Source organism: Artibeus jamaicensis, unplaced genomic scaffold (assembly GCF_021234435.1).
Source record: "Artibeus jamaicensis isolate MK-2021 breed Jamaican fruit bat unplaced genomic scaffold, CSHL_Jam_final scaffold_833, whole genome shotgun sequence".
In the NCBI taxonomy this organism is placed as follows: Eukaryota; Metazoa; Chordata; class Mammalia; order Chiroptera; family Phyllostomidae; genus Artibeus; species Artibeus jamaicensis.
The window spans coordinates 13466942-13479234 of record NW_026522056.1 but is presented as its reverse complement, the minus strand read 5'-3'; the positions used below and the strand labels follow the sequence as shown (position 1 = coordinate 13479234).

The window sequence follows — 12293 nt, the reverse complement described above, 5'->3', positions numbered from 1 at the left end:
TCTCAAACGATAATGTATGTTCCTAAAAGGTCTAACGAGAGGAGGTTAAATGTTCCTAACATATCCAAACCTGTGCATTGAGGAATGCTTATGAATTATATGTGAGGTTTCCTGCCACTACTTTTAAGACACAAAAGAAGCACTATCTTGATTATATATTTATTTGTGACTTAAGTATTCAGAGCAAGTAGGATGGATAAAAATTTTGTAGACTTTTAAAGCTGAAATTCCATGTTAAATACAAAGAACCAGTAAACAGTTTTGTGTTTTATTTAGTCTCTTTGATTAAATCAGCATTTTTAGGTACCGATTTTTATTCTTCACTTCAGACGTCACAGCGTCTTCCGGATCATTACCGCACTCACAGATTGTTTGGCTCCGGCAAGGAGCAGACGGTGAGTTGGTGGAGGACTCTGTCCCATCAGCTCAAGGCTGAGGGGTTCCTGGTGGAAGTTCCTGGGCGTGGCAAGTTCATAAAGATCTGCACCCTGACAAAAAAGGTAAGCAGAGTAGAAGTCTGCCTGTTTGATTTAACTATTCTCCGTGTGCGTTAAAGGCTCTTCTTGTGTTCAACAGGGTAAAAACTGGCTTCATAAAGCCAGCACAGAATCTCCTCAGAGGCTTATCCTTCAGGCTAATGAAGAATTGTGTCCAAGGATGTTTCCTCCACCAAGGTGCATTTTTCAGCTTTGTTGTTGTAGTTGTTTTGTTTAAATGGTTCAAATTATATTCAGTTTACAGGTACCACACAGGTGAAATGGGGAACGATATTGTTTTGGCATATCTTTTTTAGTCATTTTGGGGTTATGGGCCCATGGGAGAAAGATAACTAATAGAACTTTTCTTGGTTGATAGGAAGTAGTTGAGAGTAACATTGATATTTAGAAAGCTCATTTCTCACTGACAAAAGAAACGACAGTGAGATCAATGTTGAAGATCACTCCATATACCTGATTTCCTTCTTGTGTGTGAAATGTGGGACAGGAATACACTGTTGCCTACTTCTTAACACCTTTACATGTTACCAATCATTTATCAGATTTTTTTAAAAAATTGAGATATAATTGACATAACAATGTATAAGTCTTAAGCGTATAATGTGTTGGTTTGATACATGAATCTATTGCAGTATGATTGCCAGAGAAGCCATAATTCTTTTTTGTGTTGAGAAAAATTACGATCTTGTCTCTTAGCAACTTTGAAGTCATAATGTACTATTGTTGACTGTAATCACTCTGTTGTACATTAGATTATCAGTTTTTGTTTTAAACTCAAAAAACTTGGAACAGTTTTAAACTTAAACTTTAAAGAGTTTAAAATATTCTTTCCAGAGCTTTTTCTGAAAAAATAAATACATTTTCAGATCAGTTTTAAAAGTAATATAATCTCACCTGCCTCTCTGATTGTAGAGATACGACTCGCATATTAGATATTTATTACCTTTTAACATTTGCCTGATCGTTTTCCAGTTCTGGAACTGCATCTTCAGGCACCGCACAGTGTTTGTCCCATCAAGTACCGATTGAATTCACTGCAGAGAGGAAGGTTTGTTTTTATTAAAGAAGTGGTTCTTGTTTCATGTTTTGTTGACATAAGTTTTATTTAAAATTTTTATTACGTAGTTTAATTTCCCTCCAATTAAAGGAGATAGTGCCATATATAACAACATAAAATATGGAAACAGAGGTGATATAAACAATAAAATGTACAGTATGTGATTTTTAAAAAACTTTATTTATTATAATCTTTAGAGGGGAAGGGGAGGAGAGAGGGAGAGAAATATCAACATATGGTTGCCTCTTGTAGGTCCCCTGCTGGGAACTAGCCTGCAACCCAGGCATATGCCCCGAATGGGAATCGAACCACGATTCTCTGGTTTACAGGCCGGAGCTCAATCCACTGAGCTACACCAGCCAGGGCAGTATATGATTTTTGAGGTTAATAGAAACAGAAGTACTTGAGAAAGCAACTTAGTTTCATTCTTTTAAACCTGTTTTGTAACTCCTTTGGCTTGGAGGGTTTTTTACATATTATGATATGTAATAGTTGACAGAAAAATAAGACTGATTTCTAAGTGCTCTCATTAAAGTTACACACACACACACACACACACACACACACACACACACATTCTTGCTTCATGTTTGGAGTTTAGATAACTATTGCAGATTAAACACTAACCCACTGGCATTCTCTAGTTAATTAGAATACTGGGGTAATAGAAAAATGTGCAGAATTAAATTTTTTGGTGAATTTTTTCTGCTTTATCAATGTTATCCAGAATGTAATTGAATAATTTTTGTAACTTGGGTTCTTGTATGTCTCAAAGAATACTTTGGATCATATATTTTTTGTAGATTTGGGAGGAATGAGACATTATGTTGCATTTCTAACTATTTTTAGTTAACTTCTTATCAGATAATTTATACGGGAGCTTGGTTAGTCAGGGAAAATTGTCATTGTGAGGTGTTGTGTTTTAGAGGAAAATTGTCATTGTGAGACCTTATTTTCTTCATATTTAAAAGTTTTTTGAAACTTCTAATTTTTAAAAATGGACTTTTTGATGTTTAAAAGCAGTCTAACTTGGAGAAGATGTATTCCTACAAAGCATTTCATAAAATTTCTTCTGGAAGTAACATTCCTACAAAAAGGTACAGTTCAAAATTTTTATTTTCTATACTTACTTTATCAACACTTTTTTTCTTTCTTTCCTAAAGAGAAAGACCTGTGAGACATTTGACCATTTCATTGGTGGAAGGAAGTTGAAGCATAAGCCTCCAGTGTTATAATTATTAAAGCAGCCCTATAAAATAATAGTATAAATATTAATTTAATAGCTAATACTTCTGGGTATTATTGTTTACCAGGCTCTATGCTAATTGCTATAACATTTAGCTCATAAGAATTAAATGAGCTATAAGGATTAAATGAGCTATAACATTTTGTATGTAATAGCTCATTTAATTCTTACAACAACCTATGATTTAGCTACTATTGATATTTTTATCTTCATTTTATAGTTGAAGATACCTATGGTTAAGAAGTTAGCTAACATGCTCAAGGGCATACAACTGATGGAAGAGTGACTTTCAAATCTGTATCTGTCAACCTCTAGCGTCTAAATACTAATTATTTGTATTTGTGTGAAATATATATTCTCATCTAAACAATAATGAATTGTATTGGTATGACTATGTATTCTCGCTCACATTTTTAAAAAGGATTTTATGGCAACATAGAGAGGCATGCATTGGAGTTGGTAGAGAATAAAGGTGATGTACTGCAGGGGTGGGCGAAGGTAGGTTCACAGTTGTGAGTGCAGGAACACAGAGCTTGTTCTTGTGTTGTTTATTACTTACTGTATCATTTTCCACACAGGCCACTGTGAGCCGACTTTTGCCCACCTCTGTATTGTACTTTCAAGTTTAGTACATGACTTACTGACTTAATAAAAGTGAGGGGAGAGTAAAGAATTATAGAAGGCCTTAATATGGAGAATTTGAAAAACTTGTTTGGACTTACCGGCAAAGTAAATGGATTGTGTTTACACACTGTGTTAGATGAAAGTAAATTAATGTGCTGTAACACTCATTTTCTCATGATTTGCTCATTAGAAAATACTACTTATAATACCATGCTCAATACTACTTTGGATCTGATGGAAATATTTATAGTAACTGCAAACAGTTTCTTGTTGTTTGGATATATAGTATGTAATTGTGTTTTATGTAAACAAAAGGTTTAAGGAGTATACAAACAATGTATTCATTCAATATGTCGAAGTATTTCTTCATTTAAACATTTTGTGTTTTTACTAGGCATTTTCTTCGTGCCAGTTACTGTTCTAGGCATTGGGATTCTGTGGGGTATAATAGACGCATAGCCACTGGCCCTGCCACCTCCCCATCCCAAATGTATACTCTAGCAGAGGGATCCAACTTTTGGGCATCTCTGCACCACACTGGAAGAAGACGAGTTGTCTTGGGCCACACATTAAATACACCAACACTAACAAAAATTAATGAGCAAAATGAAGTTTCAAGTTAATTTATGATTTTGTGGTGGGCCGCATTCATAGCCATCCTGGGCTGCATACGGCCTGCGGGCTGCAGGTCGGACGCCCTGCATCTAGCGGGTGTGCAGTTGAGTAGTTGAGTTTAGAGATAGACACACTGGGTTTAAGGTACCTTCTGAGTGGTCCAGAAATTAATTTGAATATATGGGTTTAGTGTACAGAAGAAAGATGTTTACCTATTAGTAACTATTATTTTAAAGTTCATTTGCATTTTCATTAAAATCATACATGTGCATGGTTTTAAAGTCAGTTCATGCCTAGAGACACATAACAAAGTGTACCAGTTCAGCCTTTCCCGAACCCAGTTTGTGCTGTTCTATAGGAGCAGTCCCCCTGAAACACCCCGACTGGTTTCTCTGGTGTTTACCACCATTTCTAAGTGGCATGCTGAGATTACTGTTTTTTGACTTACCAGTTTTAGAAATTTTCTGTAGACATTCTGTAATGGTACATTAGGGTTTATCTCCCAGAGCCCCTTCCCTTCTTTCTCCTCCTTCATTTTATTATACTTCAGGTTTTGGTCACATTAATAATTTATTTTTACTTTATTATATCTACTCAAATGTTACATACTACTAAGCCAAACTGTGTTATTATGACCACCACTAACTTAATTTTCCTTTATGCTAATAATTGTCTTTTTTTAATCTTCTTTGCTTGGTTTATAGTGTTCCTTTTATTACTTTTTTTTCTATTTCCAGACTCTTTTTGTTTACTTTCTTAGAGAATGCCTTGACTTTATATTATATCCCATCCAATGAAATTTTCATTTTAGTTATCAAATTTTTGTTTTTTATGAACTATTTCTTGCTCTCTTTCTTCTTTCTTTAATATATAGTGATCTTTTTTTTTTTGTTTCATGGATACTATAACTCCACCTCTTTGGTTATATTCATTGTAGTTATTTTGAAGTTTTCTTCTTTGTACTTATAATAGCATTCATAGACAAAATATATTTTATTTAACATTTTTCACATATGTTTCTGCTTTGGGAACATGTTACCCAGAATTTTGCTGTTATGTATGGTGATAAAATTTATTTGTGAACTAATTTAAAATACCATTTTCAAATAGTTCATTAATATAAAGATTTCTATAGATGGTAAAATGAAGGTTAATATATTATTTCAAACAAATTTATAATTGTCTTGAGTAACCTGGTATTACTAGTGCTTTGCACTGGAGTTATCTGTCCTTGGGTTCAACTTTAGTTAATTTTCGCAATAGCATATGATCATTGTGAAAATGAAATCTTCCTTTACATACAGATTTTTGAATTCTTGCAACAGAGAAATTTATAAACCAGTCTTCAATAACAAACATGTTCTCCTCTTTAATCTCCCAACGGAAATTTACTTAAATTTATCATCTTTCATATAAGCCGTTCTATACAATTTCACTTTTATAACATTTCCTCTTTATAATTAATCAGAGAAATACTGCTTATAGAAATTGGTTTTCTATGTAGCTTGTGGCCTAGTACCTTTCATAACATGTTGTTTGCTAATTGGGTGTTATTTATCCTTTTTTTTAGGAGTCAAAAGCAAAATTACTTCTTTGGCTTATTTTTATTTCATTTCGAAGAATATTGTGAATAATTTGATTAATCTCATGCTGATGTTCCCTACCAACTAAAATTGATGATTCATGCTGATGTTCCCTACCAACTAAAATTGATGATATCTCAGCAAAGAATCATAGATTATATTCTTCTTGGCTAAAAAAAATATCTTACTTCTGTGTAGATAGTACTCCTATCTATAGGAGTTCTTTCCTAGGAGACCGCCACTCCTGCCTGTGTTCTTTGTCCAAGTGTCTTTTAGACATGTTCCTTGATGACCCTTTCCCTTCTCTACCTATTATCCCCCTCCGCCCTCCCCTCTGGTTACTGTCAGTTCTTTATTTCAATGTCTCTGGTTCTATTTTGCTCGCTTGTTTGCTCCATTGATTAGGTTCCACTTATAGGTGAGATCGTATGGTATTTTTCTTTCACCACTGGCTTATTTCACTTAGCATAATGCTCTCCAGTTCCATCCATGCTAGGAATGCCTTGTTTTTTTTCTGCTGCATAGAATTCCATTGTGTAAATGTACCACAGTTTTTTGATCCACTCATTTACTGATGGGCACTTAAGCTGTTCCCAGCACTTGGCTATTTTAAATTGTGCTCCTATGAACATTGGGGTGCATAGGTTCTTTTGAATTGGTGTTTTGGGATAGTTAGGGTATAATCCCAGCAGTAGAATTGCTGGGTCAAAAGGTAGTTCCATTTTTAGTTTTCTGAGGGAATTCCATACTGTTTTCCACAGTGGCTGCACCCGTCTGCATTCCTACCAACAATGTACTAGAATTCTTTTTTCTCCACAACCTCACCAGCACTTGTTTGTTGATTTGGTTGTGATGGCCATTCCCACTGGTATGATGTGGTATCTCATTGTGGTTTTAATTTGCATCTCTCTGATGGCTAGCGATGCTGAGCATCTTTTCATATGTCTCTGGGCCCTCTGTATGTCCTCCTTGCAGAAGTGTCTGTTCAAGTTTTTTGCCCATTTCTTAATTGGGTTGTTTTCCTGGAGAAGAGTCATGTGAGTTCTTTATATATTTTGGAGATCAAACTCTTGTCTGAGGTATCATTGGCAAATATATTTTTCTATATGGTTGGTTACTTTTTCCTTTTGCTGATATTTTCTTTAGCTATGCAGAAGCTTTTTAATTTGATGTAGACCCATTTATTTATTCTTTCTTTTATGTCCCTTGCTCTAGGGGACATATCAGTGAAAGTATTGCTACGTGGAATATCTGAAATTTTCCTGCCTATGTTCTCTTTTAAGACTTTTGTGGTGTTGCAGCTTATATTTAAGTCTTTTATCCATCTTGATTTTATTTTTGTGTATGGTGTAGGTTGGGGTATTTTCTTTCAAAGAATTTGGTTGAGGAGGAGGATGGGGCAAATGCTGTTAAGATTAAGTACTCCCATTTTTGATGAACTCAATTGTAATTTTAACTTACCACTGAAATGAATGTGTTTGACTCAAAATGTTTAAAATCTTGGCTGTCATATAAGTAACAACTGCCTTACTGGTATTGGGAAGAATAAATGTTAGTATAAGACCTGAAAAGACTGTCACCCTGGGACTGTTCTCATTTTGGGGTGAAATGAAAAATGAACTTGCAGAAGGAAATTTTTAAATCATTTATTATTTTTCAATATTTCAGCATCATGGTACAGTCACCAGGAAAATCTTACAAGTCTTCAGAACCTGTTATTTCAGCCAAGGAGCAGGAGACTCAGGTATGCCTTCTGTAAAAAGGCAGTCATTGTTGAGGGATGCTTATGATTCTATGCTTGCTTAAAATTCTGTTGCCAGTATTTTAAAAATTGTCCTTCAGTTAAGAGTCTGAGATGGAGCTTAGTTTATTTTTCACCCTAAGGAATAATGTAAAAGCTGAAGCTCTGGACATGAAGGACTGGATTTTTCTTAGTTCATTTTAAAAAATATTGAGTTGTTTCTTTGTTCTTTTTTCAGACTGTGCTATATGGCAAATTGATAGAAGCTAGACAGAAACATGCCCATAAATTGAACGTTCCTCCCGCTGTTCTGGCAACGAATAAGATACTGGTAGATATGGCCAAAATGAGGTAAATTATCTATTTGTTTCTGTTCTAACATAAGAGATTTATAAAACATATCTTAAGTGATAATAACGATGGCTCTAACAGTCCCATCTGTTGGATAGGACATCTGTCATATCCGCAGGTGACTTCTGAACCTTCCGTGCTGCTCCCAGTGATCTTTTCTCTGGTCTTTAGTCCCATATTTCTATGAGACTGAAAGTCCCATATTTCTATGGGACTAAAAGCCAGCTGTCTTCAGCACCCGATCCAGTGCGTACAAAAATTGGGCATAGTCCGCCACCGTCTGTACACAGATGTCCTGTGAATACTGAGGCCCTTCTTTCTGAATTCCTTGTTTTTGTTAGTCGTACCATGATGTTCCATTAGTCATACCATGATGTTCCAGTCAGGCATGTTCAAACCTCTGATGTTATTGTCACTTCTCTAACCTATCAGTACGTTCCCTTCTTACTCTTATTTAAATAGTGTTCAGACTTTTTCATTGAAATGTTTTTTGTGTGTCTGTCTCTGCCTTCGTCCCTCATTTTAGTGTCACTGTGTTAGTTTGGACTGTCACCCTTGGACTATCGCAAAAGCCATTTAACTGGTCACTTTTTCCACCTCCCTGTTTCATCGGATGTATGACTACCGGATTAATCTTTTTCATGTCTCACTTCTGTTTAATTAGTTTCCCACTATGTTAATTTCTTGAGCTTACAATTCCAGGCCCTTCATTTATAGACTTAAACCTACTCTTCCATCTGAGTCACAGAATTTTAAGTGGTTTGTCTTACTTGGGTTTTTGACCATTTGTTGAAGACTCCGTTTCAGTTTCCATACCCTTATTTAAAATACTGCTTCTGCCTCGTAGTTTCTTTGATTCCCCAACTCCTGTTAGGAAATTCTTTAAAATCTGGCTTTGTTATTATTTTCTCCATCAAGTCTTCCAGGTTCATATTAGCAAAGTAATTCCTCTCTCTGGAATTCATAAAGGACTTCTAGATACAAATTCGATGGTGTGGTGATTGCGGGGCGTGGGGAGGAGAGTGGGTGGAGGTGGAAGAGGGTATAAAGGTTGACAAATGGCAATGGAAAAAATACAATATTTTTTTTAAAAACCTTTGAAATTTTGAAAGGTGCTTTTATGGCCCTTATCACACAATGCTTTATTTATTTTTTTTGTCATTAGGAGCATACATATGCCATATCGTCTAGATTTTCCACTCTGGAAAACAGGAATGTGTTCCTCATCGTTTGTGCCTTTCGGAGCACCTAGCACAATGTCTAATAAACAACATGTAGTCAGTTAATATTTAGAAGAAATTATTTCCAAAGAATAGTTTCTCGATTTTATTTTTTTAAGCATTTAAAAAATTACTGTTATAGAATAGTAATGGAGATGTAAATATAGCATAGGAAATAGACTCAATAATATTGTGTGTGATTTCAGATGGGTACTAGGTTTATAAGAGTGAACACTTTGCAGGTTATATAAATGTCTAGTTACGTTTTACAACTGAAACTAGTATAGTGTATGTCAACTGTAGTCGAAAAATAAAAAATTATTTAAAAAATAGCTTATGTCACTTAATTTCATCCAAGAGATGTTTCAATTTTACATAGTACTTATAGCATATAATAATTATTTCATTAAAATAAATGTTCAAAGACCACACTGTAATATTAAGTGAACATATTTAAAGGAAAAGGAGTAATCATTAGGTTGACATATTTTTAGAAAGATAACATCATACAGTCTCTTGGATATTGGATAATATAAGAAATATTGAGTTAAGTTTATTGATATAGGTAAACACTTTATAAACACTACACAAGATTTTCTGAGTTTGTAGGCCTCTTAGTTGTCCTCAGTTAATACTTCATAATTTTTCTTTTCATAGTTATAAAAATAATAATGATAAGAGCAGTGATGGAGTAGAACATTAGCCTACTTATGATAATGGCCTGTTTAGCAGGGAGTACTGTGTTTTTGTGGTGATGGTGATGTTTTCATTCATAAATCACCACAACAGCTAAATATCAGCTCTCTTGCTGGAGTGGTAATGTTTCAGTGACTTACTGACTTTCAGTTGCTTTTTAATGGCAGACCGACTACAGATGGAAACGTGAAGAGGATCGAGGGTGTTTCCGAAGGCAAAGCTACGATGCTGGCCCCTCTGTTGGAAGTCATCAAACAGTTCTGTCAAACAAACAGTGTTCAGGTAAAATGCTGTGGTGTACGGGAGTTCTGACAGAATAAATATTTTTGACAATTTGAAAAATGCCCTTCAAAACCAACATTTTCTCCCTTTATTTTCCTTTCCTCACCAGGTACTTAGAAAATGAATTCAGATCATGTGTACAGTAGATCAGTTAATATGAACATGTTAGTTACCTAATTTTTATGATGTTACTAAAGTAATTGTCCAGGCTATGTAAGTCTTGGACTTGGAGGGTTGCTAACCCTCCATGTGATCTTCATTTCTATGGTTCTGCTCCTGATCTAGCTGTCCTCTTAGTTTGCTTTTGTTTTAGGTGTGGTTGTTAATAACTGTGAGTTTGCTGTCCTTTCACTGTTCATCTTTTGATTTACTGCTCTCGTGTTAATTTGCCAAGTGTTTTGATGTTCCTTAACCCTTTAGTCCCCCATTTACAGGTGCTTTCCTGATTTTGTCCCATAAACCCTGAATCTGTGTGCTTGCCAGTGTGACCCCTAGTGGTCGCATGCTGAGACCTTGCTGTAGGGGTGTCCGTTGCTGTATAGGCTGCACTGTAATCCTGAGGAATCTGGGTAATGCAGTTTGATTTTCAGCATTCCTAGAAATGGAAGGCCAGATTTGACTGTGTTAAGGCCTCCGATGGAAGCACTTTATTTTCATTCAATAAAAGATGTTCCTCTTTGGAAGTCTGGGTGCCTAGAAACAGCCCGGAGCCTGTAGGCCTTGTGGTGGAGTCCGGCTCTGCTCGCCGGGCTGCCGCTGCCCCAGGTGCCCGGAGCTGGTGCGCAGGCCGCCTCTCCGTTCAGGGGAGAATGAGTTGGTGTGGGTTCCTGTAAGCCAAGTTCCGCTGGATTTAACTCTTTCAGTTTAGTGTTGGTTCTCATCTTTTGGGAGGTAAAGTTGGCGTTTTGGAGGGAAACTTCATATATTTATGTGAACCCTACATCATACAATTCTGTCGTAACTGTCACTTGGCCTTTACCTTTCTTTCAGTCTTTAAAATAATTCTGCTTTTTCTTCATTGATCTTCTTTTTTAATCCCTTCTCCCTTTTTCCTTTTAAATGTCTTAATGAATTATATTTAAGGGTTTACATAATGCTTCAAGAATTGGCATTTATATGTATGCTCTCTAACCATGTGTGTGTAGTTATGACATTTTCCCTTAAGATACATTAGCAGAATTTGTGGTTATCGTTTATAAATTTGAATATTAATTATTATTTTTATTTATTTAATGTGCACTTCCAGGGGGTTAGGGGTCTTACTATTTAAAGAAAGAGTGGTCCATATTATAGTTCATTTTTTTATTCCCTCTTATTGGCTAAAGGGAAGACTATGAATTTATAGTTCTACAACCATGTTTATTATTACAGATATTTCATTAAAAACTTATTTCCTCTAGCCTTATTTTACCTTTTTAAATCAATATGTTAAAAAAAAAAACCCTTTTTGAACTCCTTACAAAAGGGTATTTTTGACTGTTTCCTAGATGTTTTATTTGTGTTGTATTTTTTGCCCTCGTGCCTACTGGTCACGGTGGTATCTGTCATTACACTGATACCGTTATTCACCATTTGTGCTCCGTGTACACTTTTGTAGACAGACCTCTTTTCAAGTACAAAACCACAGGAAGAGCAGAAGAAAAATCCGGTGGCGAAGAGCCAAGGGTGCCCGCTTTCGCCGTCCGCCGCCATCACGCACTCCTTGTTCCAGGACAGGAAGATGCCTTTGGTGAGTGTCGCTCTCCTGGTGGGGGGAATTTTTAAACTTACCCAAACCTACGTCTACTCAGCTTTTCAGTTGTTACAGTTGTGATTCGGGATCAATTTCTTCTAATTCTACAGTGTTTTTCATTTTACGTTTAATTTTAGAACGGAACGTCATTTTCTTTTTCTGCTAAGCCTACCTCTGTCAATTAGGTGAAAAGATAAAAAGAGCAAGTATAGTTTGACCACGATTATCTCATAGAGGTCATATCAGGGGTCCTGGTAAACACATGTACAGCTTAGGGATATTAGCGCAGCCACATTTGAAGACTATTTTTAAAAATTTTGGATTAATAGTTAAAAAACTACTAGTGTGTGTATGTATATAGATAGATGAAAAATAATCTAGAAGATACATTAAATTTTTTAAAAAGGAAGCTGCAGAACAGGGCGAAGAACAAACATATAAATGCGTACGTGTGCTCGTATGTACACATGCCTGTGTACTCACCAGACTTGCTTTCCACTCCGCATCCTCTGGCACTGTTTGTGTTTTTAACCATGCCTGATGCTCCTTGGAAAAAATCTGATCACTGTGAAAAATAGCCATATTTAATGTTTCACCACGGTTCTGGCATACATCCTTAGGCTGTTGAGTTGTTTTTGTCATATACAGG

The 12293-nt window shown here is 35.6% G+C and overlaps 1 protein-coding gene across 17 annotated transcripts in view; it reads left to right on the top strand.

The window, feature by feature from the left end:
* WRN (WRN RecQ like helicase) overlaps positions 1-12293 on the top strand; it is a 122901-nt gene that overhangs the window by 92316 nt on the left and 18292 nt on the right. For 16 of the 17 annotated variants that reach the window (XM_053659875.1, XM_053659867.1, XM_053659873.1 and 13 more), the window contains 8 exons: positions 330-500; positions 577-674; positions 1470-1545; positions 2575-2651; positions 7291-7366; positions 7602-7714; positions 9798-9912; positions 11510-11641. In XM_053659875.1, the coding sequence (XP_053515850.1) occupies positions 330-500; positions 577-674; positions 1470-1545; positions 2575-2651; positions 7291-7366; positions 7602-7714; positions 9798-9912; positions 11510-11641 (858 nt within the window). The remainder of the gene's footprint in view (positions 1-329; positions 501-576; positions 675-1469; positions 1546-2574; positions 2652-7290; positions 7367-7601; positions 7715-9797; positions 9913-11509; positions 11642-12293) is intronic. The other variant, XM_053659865.1, reaches the window with a different exon arrangement.